The sequence below is a fragment of the Narcine bancroftii genome, chromosome 4 (genome assembly GCF_036971445.1).
Source record: "Narcine bancroftii isolate sNarBan1 chromosome 4, sNarBan1.hap1, whole genome shotgun sequence".
NCBI classification, from domain to species: Eukaryota; Metazoa; Chordata; class Chondrichthyes; order Torpediniformes; family Narcinidae; genus Narcine; species Narcine bancroftii.
In genome coordinates, this window is record NC_091472.1 from 251057570 (window position 1) to 251078964 (window position 21395).

The window sequence follows — 21395 nt, forward strand, 5'->3', positions numbered from 1 at the left end:
ATAATTAATACATTTTCAGATGATTTGGACATTGGCCATGTTGTTGCTAGTAAGAAAGATGAGCTTAGGTAATAGAATGTTATGAAGCTGTGAAGTGAAAGAGCTGATGGAATTTAATCCTGCTAAATGTGAGGCGATTAAATTTGGGGATCAGCTAAGGGTAGGACAGACTTCATGAATGATGGAGCCTTAGGAGTATTGAGGAATAATAGGATTTCACGTCTCAAAGATCCCTAAAGGTGGTATCACAGATAGATAAGGAAGGCATATGAGATGTTTACCACCTTTGGTCAAGACACGGAGTTTAAAGGCACAGAGGTCTTGGTAAAATGTTATATGACATTAATTGTGCAACAGCTGAAGATCTATGTGCATTTCTGGTCTCTGCACTCAAGGAAGGAACTAATTGTACTAAAGAGGATGCAGAGAGATTCACCAGGGTATTGCCTGGGATGGAATATTTTGTTATGAGAACAGACTGGAGAAGTTGGGTTTGCTTTCAGTGAAGCAGAGGAGATTGAGGTGTGCACATTTATCAGAGCTGTAGATAATGTCAATACTAGGAAACTTTCCCTATGGTAAAGATTTAATATGACATGTAAGATGTTTAGAGGGGATCTGAGTAAGATTTTTCCCCCTTATAGAGAATGGTTGCAATTTGAAATGCACTGCCTAAGAAGGTGATGGAATCATTTATTCTGATAGCATTTAAGAAGCAGCTGAATGAGGACTTGAATTATCAAAGCAAAGTAGGCTTCTGACCAAGTGCTGATCAGTGGGGTTAGTATAGACCGGTAGATGATGTCCAACATAGACATAATGGGCTGAAGGGCTTGTATCTCAGTTGTGTCACTCATGATCTTCTCCACTACTGATTCTAAGTTAACTGGTTTCCCATGTTTTCTCTCCCTCATTTTAAAAAAATATCAGGCCTATATTTCCCATCTCTAATTTGTGAGAGAAAGTAACAAAACTCAGCATATTTGGAGGCATCCATGGAGGGAAGTGGGCAGTTGACTTACTGGGTCAAAATCCTGCTTCAGGAGTGAGAAAGGCGAGGGAAGATGGGCAGTTTAATTCCCCTTCCCATTCCCACACTGACTCATCTGTCTCTGGTTTTTTGCTTTTCTATGATAAGGCTAAATGCTGATTTCAAGAGCACAACCTCATATTCTGCTTGGATAGTCTACAACCAAATGTGAATATTGAATTATCCAGTTTCAAGTAACTCACTCCCTCTCTGTCCATTTCTCTCTCCCTCTCATCCATCTAAGTCATCCACACACTCCCTATTTCCCACCCTTCTAACTCCATGTTACCCTGTTGCTTTCCACTTCCACTGGTAGGTGAGACAAGAACAAGGGACAGACTCAGGATTTAAGCAATTAGACACAAGACAAATCTGGAGAAGTTGCTTCTCCCAGGGTGTTAAAGTCAAAAGTCAAAGTTTCAATTTATTGTCAAAGTGCATAAATGGTATCACATCCAAACCTGAGATTCTTTTTCCTGCAGGCTAGGCAGAATTGCTACTTATTGGTCGTGTAAACTGTCATATGTTGCTTCTCCATCACCATCAGACATTTAAACAACAAACTCAATCAGAGACTCATTTAAGGACTCTTACTTTGTACATTATGACTGAATATTTTTTCTATATGGAACAGTCACTCTTTATTCTTTATTTGGTTGTATTTCTCTCTTTTTTATACGTATCTTTTCTTGAGTACAGTTATTTGTGCCACTGCTAAGTAGAAATTTTACCTGGCCCACAGGAAAAAAGAATCTCAGGATTGTATGTGATGTTATGTATGTACTGTGACAATACATCTGAACTTTGAACTCATGGAAAAGATAAGAACACAAAAGAGAGAAATGTAAACTGTGCAGTACAGAAAAAAACCCAAATATTCAGTAATAAATTACGTGCAAAGTACAAGTCCTTAAATGAGTATCTCATTGAGAATTTTCTTTGGGAATCATTAGTTGTAAAGTCAATATTTCATGACATTTTGTTGTACTTGATTACTGGAATGAATTATCTCTGTTCATGGATTTCTCAATCACTTTGAACCATCATGTTCCTGGCTTTTTCCACTATAAAAAAGATCATAATTGATCCAAGATGATTAACCTTGCATTCATTTCCAAACGTTTTGGAAAAAAACCACTAGATTTAAGACAGTTTTTTGTCTGCCATTATCAGACTCCTGAATGAACCTCACAATATTGACGACTGCTTTGGTGTTGCCTCATGCACCCATTATGATCACGTTAGCTTTATTCACTTTGCTGCTAACTTTCACCCTAACCTCATATTCACTGGTCCATCCTGACCACACTCTCCCCTTTCTTGATTTCTCCATCTTGGAGATAATCTCTTGAAAGACATTTTCTACCAACCTACCAACTCTCACAGTTACCTCAACTAGATCTCTTCACACTCTGTCCCCTGTACTTTCTCTCAGTTCCTCATTTCTGTTACAGCTGCTCACAGGAGGAGGTGTTCCGTTCCAGATATTCTCCTCCTTCAAAATATGTGGATCATCCTTTACTACCATCAACTCAGCCCTTACCCACGCTCGCCCTTGCCACTGGCAGCAACAAGGTTAGAATTCCCCTTTTCCACACCTACCACCCCACCAGCCTTCACATCTAACATATTATCCTCCACAATTTCTGCTTCTTGCAACAATCCCACCACTAGACACTCTTCTCCTTTGCTTTGTGCAGGGTCTGCTCTGTTCATGACTCCCTCGTCCACTCATTCCTTCCCACTAATTACCCCCCCCCCATACAATAGGAAATACTACACTTGCATCTGCATCTCCTTCCTCACCACCATTTGGGGCCTGAAACGGTCCTTCTGTATCTGGCAACACTTGTGAATCTACATCTAGTGCTCCCATTGTGGCCTCCTCTGCATCAGAGAGACTGGACACAGTCTGGGAGATTGTTTCGTTGAGCACCTTTGCTCTGCCTGCAGTAATAATTAAAACAAAAATAAAGTGTATTTAAGGCAGTGATTAAAATATATATAATTAGTCAGGGCATCAGGGGTTACAGGGAGAAAGCCAGGGAGTGGGACTGAGTAGGTGAATGGCAGAACAGACTCGATGGTCCAATTACCTATTTCAGCTCCTACATCTTGTTTATCGTGTGACTAGTCAGGACCTCCCAGTGTCCAACCATTTCAATTTCATGTCCCATTTCCACATTGACATGTCTATCCTTGGCCTCATGTATTGACAAATATTGGCCACCTGCAAATTGGAGGAACAACACCTAATATTCCAGCTAGGCATCTTCAACTAGATGGAATTAACATCGACCTCCCATTTTCTGTTAGGTCCTCTCTCGCTCTCTCTCGCTCTCTCTCGCTCTCTCTCGCTCTCTCTCGCTCTCTCTCGCTCTCTCTCGCTCTCTCTCGCTCTCTCTCGCTCTCTCTCGCTCTCTCTCGCTCTCTCTCGCTCTCTCTCGCTCTCTCTCGCTCTCTCTCGCTCTCTCTCGCTCTCTCTCGCTCTCTCTCGCTCTCTCTCGCTCTCTCTCGCTCTCTCTCGCTCTCTCTCGCTCCCTCACGCTCCCTCACGCTCCCTCACGCTCCCTCACGCTCCCTCACGCTCCCTCACGCTCCCTCACGCTCCCTCACGCTCCCTCACGCTCCCTCACGCTCCCTCACGCTCCCTCACGCTCCCTCACGCTCCCTCACGCTCCCTCACGCTCCCTCACGCTCCCTCACGCTCCCTCACGCTCCCTCACGCTCCCTCACGCTCCCTCACTCTCTCTCACTCTCTCTCTCTATCCCTCTATCTCCTTTCCTCCAGCTCTCTTCCTTCATTCAGAGAGCTACCTCCTCCCCTTATCAATTCTCAGCTTCCTTCTCTTTTGCCCTCCCAACCATATCTACCTATTACCTCTTGCCTGTTGGTCTGTGCTCACCCCTGCCCCTTTTTATCTCCTCTCCCTACCTTTTTATTCAGGTTCCTGCTTGCTTTCTGCTCAAACTTTGACGAAGGGCTCAGGCTTGAAATGTTGGTTACATACATTTGCTTCCTATGAATGCTGCATGACCTGCTGAGTTTCTCCAGCACTCTTTTGTGTCTTTCAATCTTAAAAATATGTCTGTCTATAATCTCATCTTACTGTTTTACTTGATGTCCACCTGGAATGCTCACTGCACCTTGGTACATGTGACAATAAATTTAAACTTGAAAAACCCACATCATCTATTAGCCACCATTATCTCAAGGATTGGAAGATTAATTTATATTTGATAATTTATATTTCTTAGTTATCTTGTGTTTGGATGTATTGTAACCCTCTGCTAAATCTCTGTTGTACCCTTTCTAAGACACAATTCACAGAAGTACATACTTTATTCTGGGTGTGACTTAACTTGAACATGACATCATAGTTGGCCAAAACTTCCTCCATCAAATATTCTAACTCATTAACTACCAGGACTAATATTTCTTTGGATTTTTTAATTTATCCATTTGTTACATATATGAACAATTATATCGTTCAAAGACTCATGCCTTTATATTCTCTACCTGCTTATTTTTTTAAGAAGGACATTAAATTAAGTTTAGTGGAAAACATTTAATTTAAAGAAAGCATACACATTTTCAATCAGTAACTGTAATGGCTTTACAGGTATCGGTCTTGAGAAAAATAACTACTATATAGCATGACATGCTAACATAGCAAAAGGGGAATATTACATGAACACAATAAATATTCAGCCAGTATTATAGGATGGTTTTAATTTAGAAAGAATGAAAATGAACAGCAATCACTTTAATGGATGCATCAGGAAATGAGTAATGAGGTAGGAGATTGAATGGATTGAATGGCTTCAAGACCTGAAGCCACAGAGTAATGCACATTGCTTCTCAAATGGATAGTTATAATTATTCAGTGTTACCTTCAATGAGACATTTGCTCCATATTTTTGAACTGATGCAACATATATCTTTGTTCAATGTGATTTTTTTTAAATTGAACCTATTTTAGAATGTTGTGTAACCACAGAAAGTACTTAATTAGTTCCTGATCTTTGATAGATGGAAGCTCCTATAATATTTTCTTTAGATTATCTGTGGTTGCATAGAGTTACTCTATAGTGACTGGATCTTGTAGCTACTAAATGGGAGCAGCACCAGCTTCTAACTTTTTAATAGTTATCCTCAGTATAGAGAAGTAACTCCCCAAAACGGAAATGCAATTTGACTGCAATCTGGGCACCCTCCAACCGGATGGCATTAACATAATCTTTGCTGGTTTCCATTAGCCCCTCCCCCCCATATATCCCTATGTCTCCTTTCCTCTAGCTCTGTCTTTGTCTGTCACTCTCTCTCTCTTTCTCTTCGCTCTGTCTTCTTACCCCCAGCTCCTAATTCACAGAGCTAAATCCACCTTCCTCAATCAATTCTCACCTTTCCTCTCTCCTGTTCTCCTATCCATATCCAATTAGCACCTTTTGTCTGTTGATCTGTGGTCCTCCCCCTGCTCTTTCATTTAATATAGGCACCTGCCTGCTTTTCACTCTTACCTTGAAGAAGGGCTCAGGCCTGAAATGTCAGCTGTATATCTTTACCTCCTATGGATGCTGCAAGACCTGCTGAGTTTTTACTGCAATCACAGGGTCTGCAGACTTTTATGTTTCATTTCATTTTAAATTTTCCACACATTTTAGGAGTTCTCTCTGGAGTTGGTAATAAAAATTAAAGTCAGTATAAGTAGACTATAAAGGGGAAACAAACCATATTTCCCAATGCATATTAATTTTACATGAATAATTCATTCCACTTCTGCTTGTATCATAATGAAAATGAAACCTCTTAATTCTAAAAATATTCCTTTTATCAGTCTACTATCATGACATGTGATATGATGTTTGAGTGTTTTCTTGGTCATACACATCAAGACAATGTATAATAGGCACCCAAATTCTTGCTTGCTGCAGCCACACATGTATGTCAGATACACCAACTATAATCCTGTCAAATAAATTACCACAAAATGCCATGAGAAAAAAAAAGACAATAAATATTTATAGTTGCAGTTAGTGCAAGAAAAAAGATGACATTTCAGTAGTGTGGATAGATTTTTTTATGGTCCTTGATGGTTAGGATGGTGGAGTAGGTTCAAGAGCCTGATAGTTGTTGTATAAAAAGTACAGATGTTGAACCTAGAGGTGCTGAACTTCAGGCTTCCGAACCTTCTCCTTAAAGGTAGCAGTGAGAAGAGGTTGTGACCAGGATGATGGAAGAATTTGTGATGTTGGCTGCTTTCATAATGCAATGCCAATCATTCAATGGATGAGAGGTCAGCACTCATAATGGACTTAGTTAGATTTGAAACTTTCTGCACCCTTTTGCATTCTTGGGCACTTGAGTTTCCAAATCTGGACATTATGCAACCAGTCATCAGTATACTTTCCATACAATTCCTGTGGAATTGGTTAATTATTTTCTTATCCTTGCAATCATATTCATTTGAGTTAAAACAAATGAGAGGTAATCAAAACAAAATTTTGATAGGGGTCTGGACTGCAAATGCAAAGATTATGTTTCTTTTGGCTGGAAGGGTCATAGGGTCAAAAATAATAGGGGCTTGAGCTTCCAAGACAGAGGTGGGAAGAATTTTTTCATCCAAAGGGGAGTGAGTGTTTGGAATTCTCTATCCAAGAAGACTGAGGAGGCTTGATCACTGAGGGTATTTAAGACAGAGAGGAAAGTATTTTTTCAAATCTTTTAAGAGAATCAGAGCATTTCCATTTTGTGGGTGGAAGTGGTGCTGAGGTAAACGATCAGCCTGTAAGGTTGAGCAAATATGATGGATGGATGACCTAGAGTGGCATGGTTAGTATTGTGTTTATGGCAGTGCTATTTCAGTGCCAGTGACCCAGATTTGAATTCTCTAGAGTTTATAAGGAGTTTATAGGTAATCCCCATGACCGCGTGGGTTTCCCCTGGATGTTCCGGGTTCCTTCCACGTTCCAAAGACGTATGAGGTTTGTAAGTGAATTGGTTATATGGGTGCACCTGGGTAGCTTGGGCTTGTGGGTCAGGAGGCCTGTTGTTGTGCAGTATCTCTAAATAAAATAAAAAATAAAAATAATCTACAATATGTTCTGTAACCTGCACTCTCTACAACTGATATCAAAATATAGTAACAAAGGGGTTAAAAACTTCAGTAATTTTATTGTTTAAATGTAATGTTTATGTTCTGGAATATTGAGAAATTATCCCATTCCAATAATCCAATACCAAGTAACTGATATCCCATACCAGGTCATTGATGTGCCTGTGAAACTTTCAAGCATGGCCTGAGACTCATGTACCAAATCAGGAAATCTGATGTGGCTTGTTTTACAAGGAAAGTTTGAGTTTCTCTAAAGTGGAGGCAACATTTATTATGTCCTGGAGGAAGATTTGATGTGGGCTTGCAGTGTGTACAGAATCATGATGGACCTAGGAGGAGTACATTTGTGCAGAGGAATGAATTTGCAATCTTCCAACACTTAAATGTGACAAAGGCAAATTCCAAACTTTCAGTTTATAATCACATTCTCTCTGAATAATGAAGGAAAAGATGCCAATGAAGTAAATGAACATGGATGTTCCCAGATGTTCTGACAATTTTTGCTAAAATGTCTCAATATTTAATTAGTCTAATTGAATTTATTCTTGTTTTCAATAGGTAGAGGAGAGAAGGTAAGAACTTTTTTCTGAACATCTTTAAATCAGTGGAATGAGATTTATATCAAGAATGGGTATAAAACATTTTTATTGCTATTCATTAAAAATATTGGGAATCAAATTTGTCCTGGTTAGCAATAAAAGTACGAGAGTGTGCATTGAATTTAAGATTTTGCCATTGAAAAGAAATCAGTGATGGTGTGAGATCAGCTTCTGAAGCAAAGTTATCTGTTTAATTCCAGCACCCAACAGGTTTAACCCCATTTGATCCTGCTTTTCATTAACTCTAATGAATAGAACATACTTTTTTTGATTGTGAGAATAGACCCTGAAAACATAATACTTTGTTGAGATGTTGCTCAGTATATCTATGGTAAAATTATGCATTAATGATTTCACTGGTTTTTGAAATAGAACTCAGTAGATATTTATTCCTTCTGATAAATATTAATAAATTCCACATCATTTTAATATTATTATTTTATATTTAATTTTTGACTGATATTTCAGTTCCTGGGTTTAACTTGTATGCCAGCCTACATGCTACTCTTTATTTCTCTTCTTCTAAAATGTTTAAAAGAGACGGACATGAGAAATTCTGAAAAGTAAAAATCAGGATCTTAAACATGATTGGGGTGTCTTTAAAAATCTCGAGTGTGATTGGTGGCTCATTCTCATTGAACTCAGGAGGACATCTTGAGATATTAAGTTGGCAGCAGGTAACATAAATAAAGATAAATGCTACCAAGAGTATTATAATGTGATTAGATTAGCTAAAACTGAAATGTAATATTGCCCAAAATTGCCTTTAGTCTGTCATAAGGCAGACAAAGATTCTCCATCACCATTACCTGATGCCCGTTATGGTCAGAGAAAGAGAACTAAAAGGGAGTCCCTTCAGAGTCACTGAGCATTTGTGGATTCATCTCCAGTGCTCCCGCAACCTCTGCAGCTGCACAAGACTCCAGTTCAGTTCAAACCATCTGAACCCAGATCCAAACCTCTGTCACGATATGGAAGCCTTCAGTGGCTAGGGCCCTTCGGGAACTCTCAGCATCCTCTCGAATCCCAATTCCTGGTGTTGTGAATAAAGATAGTGTTCCCACCCCCCCATGTTCCAGTCAGAATAAAACATAGATTTAAGTTATGTACTATTTGCAACCTTTATTTAACTGTACCAATTAGAAACTCCATCACAAAACAGTTCAATGAAGGAATTCAGTGTCTATTTTCAAATGATACAAAGAAAGCATGGTTGGTTTCATCTATGTAAAAAGGGTAAAGTTTTGAAGATTAGATGTTTATTGATTTATCAAGTCCTTCCAATCTGAATTAGTACTTCTCTCTCTCACACAGGGACAGAAAGGTGAGCCAGGGGATGTCCGCAGAGTAAGTGATTTGAACTGATCTGTTTGCATTACTTGTCAGGTGTTCTCTCTTTCTTAGAATGAACATTTATGATGCCATGAGCAACAACATCTTTCCAAAGCAGGAAACTTAAATTTTTAGGCTTGCATTTTATGCAAATAATAACTGAACCTTTAATAATGTTTATGAAAGATAGAGAGAAAGTCCTCAATGCACAACTAAAATAATCACGTTGATTGCTGTTCACTGAACATCAACTTTTTGCTTTCACCAGGTGGTTGGAATAAGAGGACCTCCAGGCATAGCAGTAAGTGATAGCTTTATAACTTAGTGTTATGATTATATATGTATGAAAAATAGTTTCCTTTTCATGAGGGAATGAGATGAGGACTGTGTTGACATTGTATTTTACACAACAAATGTGAACCTCTCATAAATAACAACATTACAGCTCCTTTCGATTGTTCCTGCAGATATTAGTTGACATTGTCTCAGGTGAACCAGGTCCTTATTATTGCTGGTTGTTCTGTAGCTGTGCATTTTAAAGGGGGTGGAAGCAAATTTATAATCAAGTCTGATTGTCATTCTTTGAGAAATCTCCACAAATGAAGCAACTTAGGCAAAGAAATCACCAATGCATGCATTAAGATAAACAGTCTTGTGTACAACATTGAAGTAGTAATGGCTTTCTTAGTCATTTTTGGTGATTTGAAGTTATGAATGATTTCATTTAAAATTCTGATATTTTTGATAAATCTATTTTCAGCTGGTTTATCAAAACACCAAGTCAACATTCTTAAATTCACCAATGATTATTTAATTCAAGGAACTCATAGTTATATTTGTTTTCACTGGCCATTTATGGTGGTTCTGGCATTTTGTTTGCTCAAGATTAATATCAATTGAGTATTTCACTTTGAGTAGCAGTACAAATCCTGGTGAAATTTATGCACATTTTAGTGACTGAGAGCGAATTTATGGTCTTCACAATGCAAGGATTCCTGATATATTGCCATCATTCTGGCATAGTTCTCAGAAATTAAAAAAAAAATCATTCACCATTCTAAACCCTTGCTCTGACTCTTCTAAAACAAATTAATCATCCTTGGAATTCTGGGGGCACAGAGAGTGGAAAATGGCAACATTTTTTACTCTCTGTTGCCCAATAACCATTAAAACGCACAATGTGTGTACGTATGTAAATGCAAAGGACCTTGGAATGATTGCATACTATAATGGTATCCATAAATTATAAAAATAGAATTGTTAACTTGTGTGAGTGATTAACCAATTAGGCTTTAGTGACCTGGATGCATGAGTTTTACTTGGAATTAATTCTGGAATTTATAAACTGGTATCTATAATGGTGCCCTTAAAACTTACAAGAATTATCAATTTAGAAGAAGCATTTAATTTATTTAGGATCTTTCAGGCAGGAAATCTGTTACTGTTGTCAAGTCTTTATGTGACTTAGGGTCCAAGGCAATAGCTCTGAAAATGCCTTCTGAGAAACCCAGCAATTGAGATTGTCCATTGAAAATGCAATCAATTCAAAGGCAATTAACAATCAATGTTGCCCACGATCAATTAAAAGGAAAGGCAAATGACAGTGTCATGAGCCACACTGAATTAAAACTGGTTCGGGGTCAGATGGAAGTTATTATGATGGGTTCAAGTGGAGAGCCTACTTGACTTTAAGTCTGGCCATAGGCCACTGGATTTTATTAATTAATTTCTGACTCACTTAGAAATGACCACTCTCTTTGGAACGTTCAAGCATTTTGTAGAGCACGTCGAAAGAATCAAAGGCTTGTTGATCCAAACCGAGGCTTTTATTAACTAGAAGACTGGAGTGTATCACATGTAGGTCGACCAGTCCAGAATGACCTGGTCTGGCTAGGAGCAACCCTTTAAGACCTGCCAGTAGGCGTGGCTATGCTCTCAGCCAATCACAATCATCCTACACTACAATCTATACATATACACATTGGTAATAGAATCTGTTCTATCACACATTTCCCAGCTAAGTATTCAAAGATACAGAGATGGTGAAATTATAGAAGGTTTCAGACACCCTGAACAATGAAGGAAGGTTATTAATGTCTGTGGGGGAAAGAATATGTTGCCCTTAGTTGAGAAGTGGGAATAACCTTGAAGGCTTCAGATTAGGTGAGAGTGGCCACAATTAAGTACCAATGATTTTGGTGTCTTTCTGAATAATAAAAAAAATAAAAGAATTATACTTTTGTTTGGAATATTAAAGTGACTTAAGACCATAATGAACAGCGCTGGCACTTTCCTACTGCCACAACTGCATATATTTTTGACCAATTTATATATTCATTTGAACTGATAAATTAACAACTCTATTTTATAATTTCAACTGCTAACTGATGGGAGAAGGTGAACATCAAGGACCATATCTTCAATGCTTATTTTATCAACAATTCAGATGTATTCATCTGAACTCTCAATTTGCTTTTCAACATTAAAACCATTTATTTTACCAGGGAGCACCAGGCTCACAAGGACCAAGGGGTGTGGCAGGCCCAAAAGGACCAAGAGTGAGTAATGAGTTATTAATTTTGACCATAGAGTTTGAGCTGCATTAAATGTTTCTATGTGTGCAGTAGCTTAACAATGATCATGAAAAATGTTTTGTTTATATGGTGAATTACCCCATGTTGTGGCTAAATGCATAGAGTCAAAAGAAACAAATTTGAGGTAAAGTAGGGAGATTATCGATAAATGAAATGTGATTATCCAAATTACATCCAACTGTATGACATAAAGCAAGTCAGGGGTAAAATATAACAAACGACAGTAGAGCAAATATCTCAAAGATGTCCAGGGTTCTATTGGGGAGGGGTGCAGGGAGAGGGGAGTTGCTTTTGCACAGGGAAAATCCCCAGCTGTGGAGCAGTTGCTCTTTGTAATGATCTCTTCATGAGGCCAACACAACAACATCAGTTTCACCAGGCTTTATGGCTCTCAGACTGGGAAATCCATCTACTGAGCTGATGCCAAGTTAACTTGGCAGCAGAACAAGAGGCTCATCCAGATGAACAGAAGGTATCGGTCACTGGGAGTACAGTTTGAATTAATTGCACAAGTTCAAATGTTTTACATTTGCTTTTAAATATGTGTTTTACTCTTCTAAAGTTTAATTATTTCTACATGGCTTCCTTTTTTTTTTAATTGGTTGGTCCTGGCTAAATTTGAATGTTCCTTGTATTCATAAATGTTCAGTTTAAAAGCAGGGAAGCCTGGGGATGGGGCTGCATTGGGTGTCAAAGCCATTCTGTTGGGTTAGCCAGTGTATACACTGTCAAGCTGCTGGGAGCCAGCATCCTAGTGGCATTCTCTACATTGGAGAGACTGGTCGCAAATTGGGAGATCCCTTTGTTGAGCACCTCTTCTCTGTCTTCAACAACAGTGACCTCCCAGTAGCCAACCATTTCAATGCTGAGTCACACTCCCATACTCACATGTCCCACCCTGACCACTTGCAGATTGGAGAAACAACACCTAATTTTTTTTCTTGATCAGTGAAGTTTTCCCTAAAAATATAATTATTTTATGCTGCTTTTGAGGTCTTTGTCAACTGATGCAATCCAATTTAATAATTTGTAATTGTTTTCTCATGAAATATCTTATGTATTAGTTTTGGGATCAGATTAGCTCAGGGCAAGGGTGGGTTACTCGGGTTTTTATTGTAGTTTTCAGTTTTTTTTAGATTTTAGTATTTTAGTTTTTTTATAAATAGATTTTCAACATATACTTGTTAATCTATTATGTAACTATGTTATAATGTTTTTAATTTTTGACATTATATATGCTAATTAAATAAAATACTAAACAAAAAATTACGTAATGAAGTTAAATAAAATGATAAATTTTGAATGTATTAATAAACATCACCATAATATAATTGCAAAAAAAATTTGTATTTTCCATCTGGACCCTCTCCAACCAGATGGCATTAACTGGTTTCTGCTAAACTTGCTCGCCTTCTTTCCCCTCCCACTTTCCGGGATTTCCAGTTCTCCCCTCCCTTCCCCCTTACCTACCCAGCCATCCCTCCTCTCCCCCATTGCTGCTGTCCCCACCCTTCTTTCTCCACCTATCATCTGCACCCCCCCCCACCTTTTTGTTCAGACACCTGCCAGTATTCTCTCATACCTTGATGAAGGGCTCAAGCCCAAAGCGTCAGTTATGTAGTTTTACCTTTGCTAAAGGACACTGTGTGACCTGCTGAGCTTCTCCAGCATTTTGTGCTTTTACTCCTAGTGGAAGATGGTGCCCTGAGTAATGTTGGAGGAAGCAAGCAAGTTGTTGATGATTTGTGCACTCAGGCATCCAATGACTTTAGCCATTATTAGATACACACAAAAGCTAATTAGAACATGGAAAGCTGCCACCATAAATAGTTTTTGTACTTAAAAGAAAATCAGGAACAAATCCAGCATTTTGTAAATCAAATAATGCAGCTTCATAATAAAAGATGCCTTTAAATTCCATACAGAGAGGATGTGGAAGCTATGGAGAGAGTGCAGAGTAGATTTACCAGGAGGTTGTATGGATTGGAAAATAATTTGTATGAAGCAATGTTAGCAGGACTTGGACTTTTCTCGTTGGAGCATGGAAGGATGAGAGGAGACTTAATAGAGGTCTACAAGATTCAGAAATGCACAGATAAGATGGACAACCAGCACCTATGTCCAGGGTGGGAGTAACAAACACTACAGGACATCTGTACAAGGTGAAGGGAGGAAAGTTTAGAGGAGACATCAGGGATAAGTTTTTTTTTACACAGAGAGTTGTGGGTGCCGGAATGCCTTGTCAGGTACAGTGGTGAAGGCTGAAATATTAGGGGCATTTAACTGACACTTAGACAGGCACACGTATAAAATAAAAATGGAGGGTTATGAAGTAGGGAGGGTTTAATTTTTTTAGTAGGGATATATAGGTTGGTACAACATCATGGGCCGAAGGGCCTGTACTGTGCTGTAGTGTTCTTTGTTCTAATTTTGAAACTGGAGACAATATAGATTTCAAAAGTGAATGTATACATGATTTTAAAAAAGTGATTTTTATTGAGTTACAAAAGATATATCCATGTGCAATTAGCAGAAATAATATATTTGAATTTTCAAAAGGATTTCAATAACTTCTGGGCAATATACTCATGACCAGGTTCAGAACGTGAGAAGATGGGAAGATGATCAGAATAAAAAGGAAGTTTGTCATGTCACTGAAAACAAAATCTAACATGAGTAATCTCTGTCTGATGCTATTGGCCCATTGGTTGTGGGCCAGAGACACTTGAAAATGTTAAATAAGGTACTGCCATTAGGTTTCCACTCTCTGCCTGTCCTCTGATATCAGCTGTTAACTCTGCATGTCCCCTGGCATCACCTATTTTGCCTCTGCCTTGCAGTTGTTATTGGACCCAATGTGCAGTGAACTATTTTTTTGCTTCACCTGATTGAGGATGAAGGAATGCCAAACTTGCCTTAACCATCAGTACTTTCAGGCCTAAGTTACAGAATTGACCGTGTTGCCTTTAGTTCCACCAGTTTATGAACACTTGGGAATCATTTTTGCTCACTCCAGTTTGAACTAAACATCAATTCCTTAAGGTACTGAGGACTGTTTTTCACCATAAACTTCAAACCTATTAGAGTAACATACAGATTACTAAATGTAAGGAAGGTGTAATGTACTGATGAAAATTATAAAGGAAACTGCACATGCTGGAAATCTGAAATAAAATAGAAATGCTGAAAACAATCACCAGGTCACGATACCCCATGGAAAGAGAAACAGAAACAGTTAATATTTCAAATCCAAGACCTAATTTTTAAATTAACAAAGCGTGTTTGTCCTGAAATGTTAACTCTGTTTCTCTTTCTACAGGTGCTATCAGACCTGTTGTGTGTTTCCAGCACAATGTTTGACCAATTGGCCCTCAGTGTGCAATGTTTAAAAAAAAGCTTCCATCTCATTTGGAACTGTAGTACTTGCACTTTGCAAGAAAGAGCTTAATTTCCAGATTTATGATTACTTTGGCAATGAAGGCAATTGAGAGAGAGAGAGAGAGGGAGAGAGGGTAAATATTCTGCATGAAACTTTGTTTTTATTTTATTTTAATCAACGTCTAATTAGGCAGAGGGAGGTATGATGGAGATGTGTGATTGTACTGCTTTTCATTCAAGGTGATGCAAAGTAAGTCTGAAAAATTGAATTAAAGCATTGTATCTTTTCCTTAAATTTGGATTTAATCCTTGGTTTACAGGGTGTGCCTGGCTCAGCTGGATATGATGGGGTGCCTGGAATTCCTGGACAACCTGGTCCTCCCGGTCCACCTGGACATCCCACTCATCCTGGCTTCCAAAATGTAGGTACTTCAAAGCCTGACAATTGCAGTAGATTCTCACAGAATGACAGATGACATAATCACAACAAGTCTCAACTTGAATTACTGGGCAATGAATATGACCTTTTACTTTTTCATGATCTTTGATCTATTTACAATGTCAGCATTACAGGCAACAGGCAGCTTTGGTCCCATTTCCCTTCAACCCCTGCTGCACCATTGTTTGATCAGGTTACAATCATTTAAAGCAAATGCATTTAGAAAACTGAGCAGCTTTCAGAATCTATATTTATTGGGTGAAAACATTAATAGGTGTGCATGTGATTGGGAAACCTTTACAAAAAAACTCTCAGGATAAGAATAAACTCCAGAGGGTTGTTAACTCGACCTGCAATATCGCAGGCACCAGACATCACTCCATCGAGGACGTCGACATGAGGCAGCATCTTTAAAAAAAGCACCCTCTATCCTCAAAGACCTCCCACCACCCAGGCCATGCTACCATTGGGTACAGGGGCCTAAAGATGAGCACTCAGTGGAGCAAGGACAGCTTCTTGGCTGCTGCCATAAGATTCCTGAATAATCAATGAACCAAAGACATGGCCTTACTTTTCGTTCACTATTATTATTAGTAATTTTATATATATAGTAATGTTGCAAAATGGTTGTAATGTGGTTGTAATGGTTGTAATATATATAGTAATGTTGTCAAACTGCGCTGGGTAGGTCACGTCTCCAGAATGGAGGACCATTGCCTTCCCAAGATCGTGTAATATGGCGAGCTCTCCACTGGCCACCGAGACAGAGGTGCACCAAAGAAGAGGTACAAGGACTCCCTAAAGAAAGCTCTTGGTGCCTGCCACATTGACCACCACCAGTGGGCTGATATCACCTCAAACCGTGCATCTTGGAGCCTCACAGATCAGCGGGCAGCAACCGCCTTTGAAGAAGACTGCAGAGCCCACCTCACTGACAAAAGACAAAGGAGGAAAAACCCAACACCCAACCCCAACCAACTAATTTTCCCTTGCAACCGCTGCAACCGTGTCTGCCTGTCCCGCATCGGACTTGTCAGCCACAAACGAGCCTGCAGCTGACGTGGACATTTACCCCTCCATAAATCTTTGTCCGCGAAGCCAAGCCAAAGAAAGAAGAAAATGGTTATAATATGAATGTTTGCTCTACGACGCTGCCGCAAAACACTGAATTTCATGACTCGTTCATGACAATAAATCCTGATTCTGATTCTGAAAAAGAAATCTAAATGTCACTGAACCTGCCAACCTGAAAAAAGCAGCCAAATTTCTAGTTTCTGTGAACACCGATTCATGAATATAAGACAGCTTTTCTTGCTTTGTTTGATGTCACAGTGGTTCACTATATTGCATCCATCTTGGAAGACATTAGCCTTTATGTGCTAATTCCTATCGTTTTAGACAATTTTAAAAGCATGATACTTACATGTTGCTGCATTTTTATCAACATTTACCTCATAAAAATCTTCTAAATTTACATTTCTTTTCAGGTTGCCAACAAGTTTTAAATTTTAAAAAAGCTGGCAACAAATTTTTTCCTTCCATTTTGTTAATCATTCTGCTATTCGAGCAATACCGGAAAACAAGGCTACAGCATTGTAAAACAGAATTTGTAGCCTACAGTTGCTACATGAGGCTTTGTGGAGTGCCAGCAATGATGAATGTTTACAAGTTAGATGGAATCAATATGAAGCAATAGATCTCACACAGCACACTGCTGGTGAATGCAGAATCGTGGAATGTACTGTATTACTGTATACCATTTATTACTGAATTGACCATTGATAAGGGGAGAGGTAAAGTCTCCTTGCATTTCTGTTTATCTTGAACAAATAATTTAATAGTTTTAATTGTTGCTTCTCTATCTGTTGGTAGCATAAAACTGACAAAAATCTGTGTCACTTCAAATTGGAAATTCATACCTCATAAATGACCACATTCAGCCATTCTCCTGAGTGCACTTGGACTATCTTTATGTTGCCCAAACGCATATTGTTTTTTGTTCACTTCTAGGTTTAGCATAACCATTCTGCTTTTTCTCAAACAGCAACTCTCATCTCAGATGGCTGGTGTTGACGAAAAATCAGGTCTCCGTGGCCAAATTGGAATGGTGCCAGGAGTTTCAGTAAGTTCATGTTTAAACGTCTCGTGAAGTAGATTCAATGTGGTTTGGTTATAACAAAGCATGCATGCTACGCTCTATTTTCAAAGCCTGGATGATCTTCAGTGAGTTATCTTGCTGCAATATAAAAAACAAAATCATAGATTGTAAGTAATATTAATCTCACCAAGTTTGCCTAATGTCGGACAGTTGTGCCAAAGCATAAATATGCAGAGAGCTTTAATACTACAGGTTGTACCCCCTGTGTCAATATGCAGACAAATTTCCAATTTCTAATGCTCAGCAATGAGCCATGAGATGGGACGAGACTTAACATAAAATAGTGTAGCACAGGAGCAAAATCTTCAGCCCACAATAAAATAAACCTCTTCTACCTGAGAACGGTCCATTCCCTACATACTCAGATGTCTACCCAGAGACCATACTATTGGATCTGCTTCCACCCCTACTTTCAATAGGTCATTTCAGGTACTTCCTGTGTGTAAAGAAAAAAATGTCTTGCATATCTTCTTAAAATTTTCTCCTTTACACCTTAAATCCATGTCCTCCAGTATGTGGTGTTTTTACTTTGGAGAAAGATTCTGTCTACCCCAGTTATGCCTTTTGTAATCTTTTAAACTTTTCTCAGATCTTCCTTCAGCCTGAGATGAGGTAGAGAATGACCCAAATTTGTCTAACTTCTTACAACTCATATCCTCTAATCTAGGCAGCATCCAGGTAAATTTCTTCTGTACCCTTTCCAAAGCCTCCGCGTCTTTTCTGTAATGGGGTGACCAGCATTGAATGCAATACTGTAAGCGAGGCCTATCCAAGGTCCTATATAGTAATCTCAACAATGGTGTTTGCCACTTTGTACCTTGTGTTTACCAGCAACATGCAGCATAGGAAGATGATGAGATTAATTGGTGCCCTATATTCCAAGTTTCCATTTATGATTCGCTGAACCTGATGTTAAATAGTATGAAGATCTCTCCCTCCACTTCGAGTCAAGCCCCCAGCAATGGATCAGACACTACTGTATTTTTTTTAATTTCTCCATCTGTTGGTAGAACTGTAGGTACTTTGTATCCTTTTCAATATATCTGAATATAACTACAGGGAGTTATTTGGCCAGAACATAAACACTTCACAATTTATTTAAGATTTTGTGATGAGTTACATTCTTGGAAATGAGCATGACCTGGCCATTGAGTAGTCTTCGTGGTGGCACCAATGAGGTAAGAGGAGCACAGACAGAATCTCTCTCAGCACAACACCGTGTCTTCTGGGTGTCTTTAAGGAGAAAATCTCTTGCCTTGCCTTCATTGAAGACTGGTGCTTGAGACAGAGTTGGTTGGCTAAAGTGAAAGTGAATGGAATCTATCCAAATCCAAATGGCAGCCTCAAGGTCAGTTGAGAAGTTGCCAACATGCAAGTGTCAGGTTCTTCCCATGATGCTTCTGATAATGTGGGGAAGGGGCTCCCAGTTTCCAATGCATTGTTGCTCGTTAGGTCACAGAGGCTGTCTAATTCATCTTGTCCCCTTATGGCAGACACAAGAATTTACAATAAACACGAGGGTTTGTGTTGATTGAAGACCCCAAATAATGAATGGTACAAATGCCAGATTGTGCCTGATAATCGACTGAGCACAATCAGCTCTCATTTTTGTGCAATTCTGGTCACAAGATTAAAGGAATGATGTAGAGGCTTTGGAAAGGGTATAGAAGAGATTTACCAGGATGTTGTTCTGGCCAAATAACTCACTGTATTGAAAAGGAAACAAAATACCTACTGTTCTACAGATGGTATTTGATGGAGATGGTAACAGAACTGAGAAAATAACAGTGATTTTAAAAAACTCAGTAGTCTCTGATCCATTCAGGAAACGTTGCTGGAGGCTTGATTCGGGTGGTGGAGGGTGTGTGGAAGAGGTCTTCATACTATTTAACATCAGATTCAGTGAATCATAAATGGAAACTTGGAATATAGGGCATTGATTAATCTCATCATCTTCCTATGCTGCATGTCGCTGGCAAACACGAGGTACAAAGAGGCAAACACCATTGTTGAGATTACTATATAGAACTTTGGATAGGCCCCACTTGCAGTATTGCATTCAATGCTGGTCACCCCATTACAGAAAGAATGCAGAGGCTTTGGAAAGTGTACAGAAGAATTATGGAGAAAGAACGGATGAACTTGGGTTGTCTTTGCTAGAGGCTGAGGGGAGACCCTCAGGCATGGATAAGGTGGATAGTCAGAATCTTTTCCTGGGGTAAAAGCGTCACATATTAAAGCACATGTATTTAAGGTGAAGAAGAGAAAATTTAGGGGAGATTTTCAAGGCAACTATCTTACGCATGTCAGTGTCTAGAATGGGCTGCCAGCAGTATTGGAGGAAACAGATAGAATTTTAACATGTGAAGATTCTAGTTAGAATGTGAATATGAAGGAGATGGAGGCAGCAACAGTTTTGGTTTAAAATAGACATCATGATCAGCACAGATATGTGGGCTGAAGATCCTCTTTTTCTGCTATATTGTTCTATGTTCTATTTTAATTGATTTTAACATTGTTTACACTATTTGTTTCATTCTCCAGGGTGAAATGGGATCAAGAGGACCTCCAGGACTCATGGGATCACCAGTAAGCATCTTTGATTCATTGTCCACTTCACACAGGATGTCATGCATTCACCAAAATAAATGTGAAGTTTAAAAGTAAAAATATTGTAATTGACTATATATTGAGTAATAAAAAATTGTTTTGAAGACCCTTTAAAAAAATTTCCATTGAAATCGACAAAATGTACAATGCCCCCCCATAATGTTTGGAACAAAGACACTTTTTTCCTTTATTTGCCTCTGTGCTCCACAGTTTTAAATATATAATCAAACAATTCAGATGTGATGAAAGTGCACATTCCAGATTTTATTCACAAACCAAAAATAGATACATTTTGGTTTGATCATAGAGTAATTACAGCACTTTTTTATATATAGTTCCCTTCATTTAAGAGCACCATAATGTTTGGGGCATTTGGCTTCACAGGTGTTTGAGTATTCAGGTATATTTAATTGCTTCATGGTGCAGGTATAAGAGGACAAGGCTTGCTTCTAAGCTTCTGGTCATCTTTGGAATCTGTAGTTGCCATTTTTCAATACGAGGACTAGAGTTGTGCCAATTAAATTAAAATAAGCCATTATGAGGCTGAAAAATAAGAATAAAACACTGTGAGACATCGCCCAAGCCAAAATCAACTGTTTAGAGCATCATTAAGAACAAAGAGAATTCTGGTGAGCTCAGTAATTGCAAAGGGGCTGGTGGGCCAAGGAAGATCTCCACTGCTGATGACAGAAGAATTCTCATCATAATGAAGAAAAATCCCCAAACGCCTGTCCGACAGATCAGAAACACTCTTCAGGAGGCAGGTGTGGATGTGTCAATGACTACTGTTTGCAGAAGATTTTGTGAACAGAAATACAGAGGCTACACTGCAAGATGAAAACCATTAGTTAGTCACAGAAATAAGGTGGCCAGATTATAGTTTGCCAAGAAGAATTTAAAAGAGCCTGCAGAATTCTGGAAAATATTCTTATGGGCAGATGAGACCATGATTAACCTGAATTAGAGTGATGGAAAGAGCAAAGTGTACAGGAGTAAAAGAACTGCCCAATGTCCAAAGCATACCACCTCATCTGAGAAGTATGGTGGTGGAGTGTAATAGTCTGGGCATGTCTGGCTGCCACAGGGACTGTCACACTTCATTGATGATGTAATGCTGATGCCAATAGCAAAATTAAATC

At 38.8% G+C, this 21395-nt stretch overlaps 1 protein-coding gene across 1 annotated transcript in view; it reads left to right on the forward strand.

Moving 5' to 3' along the window:
• The first annotated feature begins 273 nt into the window (after positions 1 to 273).
• col5a2b (collagen, type V, alpha 2b) overlaps positions 274 to 21395 on the forward strand; it is a 163764-nt gene continuing 142642 nt past the window's right edge. Inside the window, exons 1-5 of the mRNA XM_069936211.1 lie at positions 274 to 440; positions 2485 to 2605; positions 15370 to 15471; positions 17533 to 17610; positions 20191 to 20235. Coding sequence (XP_069792312.1) covers positions 274 to 440; positions 2485 to 2605; positions 15370 to 15471; positions 17533 to 17610; positions 20191 to 20235 — 513 coding nt within the window. The remainder of the gene's footprint in view (positions 441 to 2484; positions 2606 to 15369; positions 15472 to 17532; positions 17611 to 20190; positions 20236 to 21395) is intronic.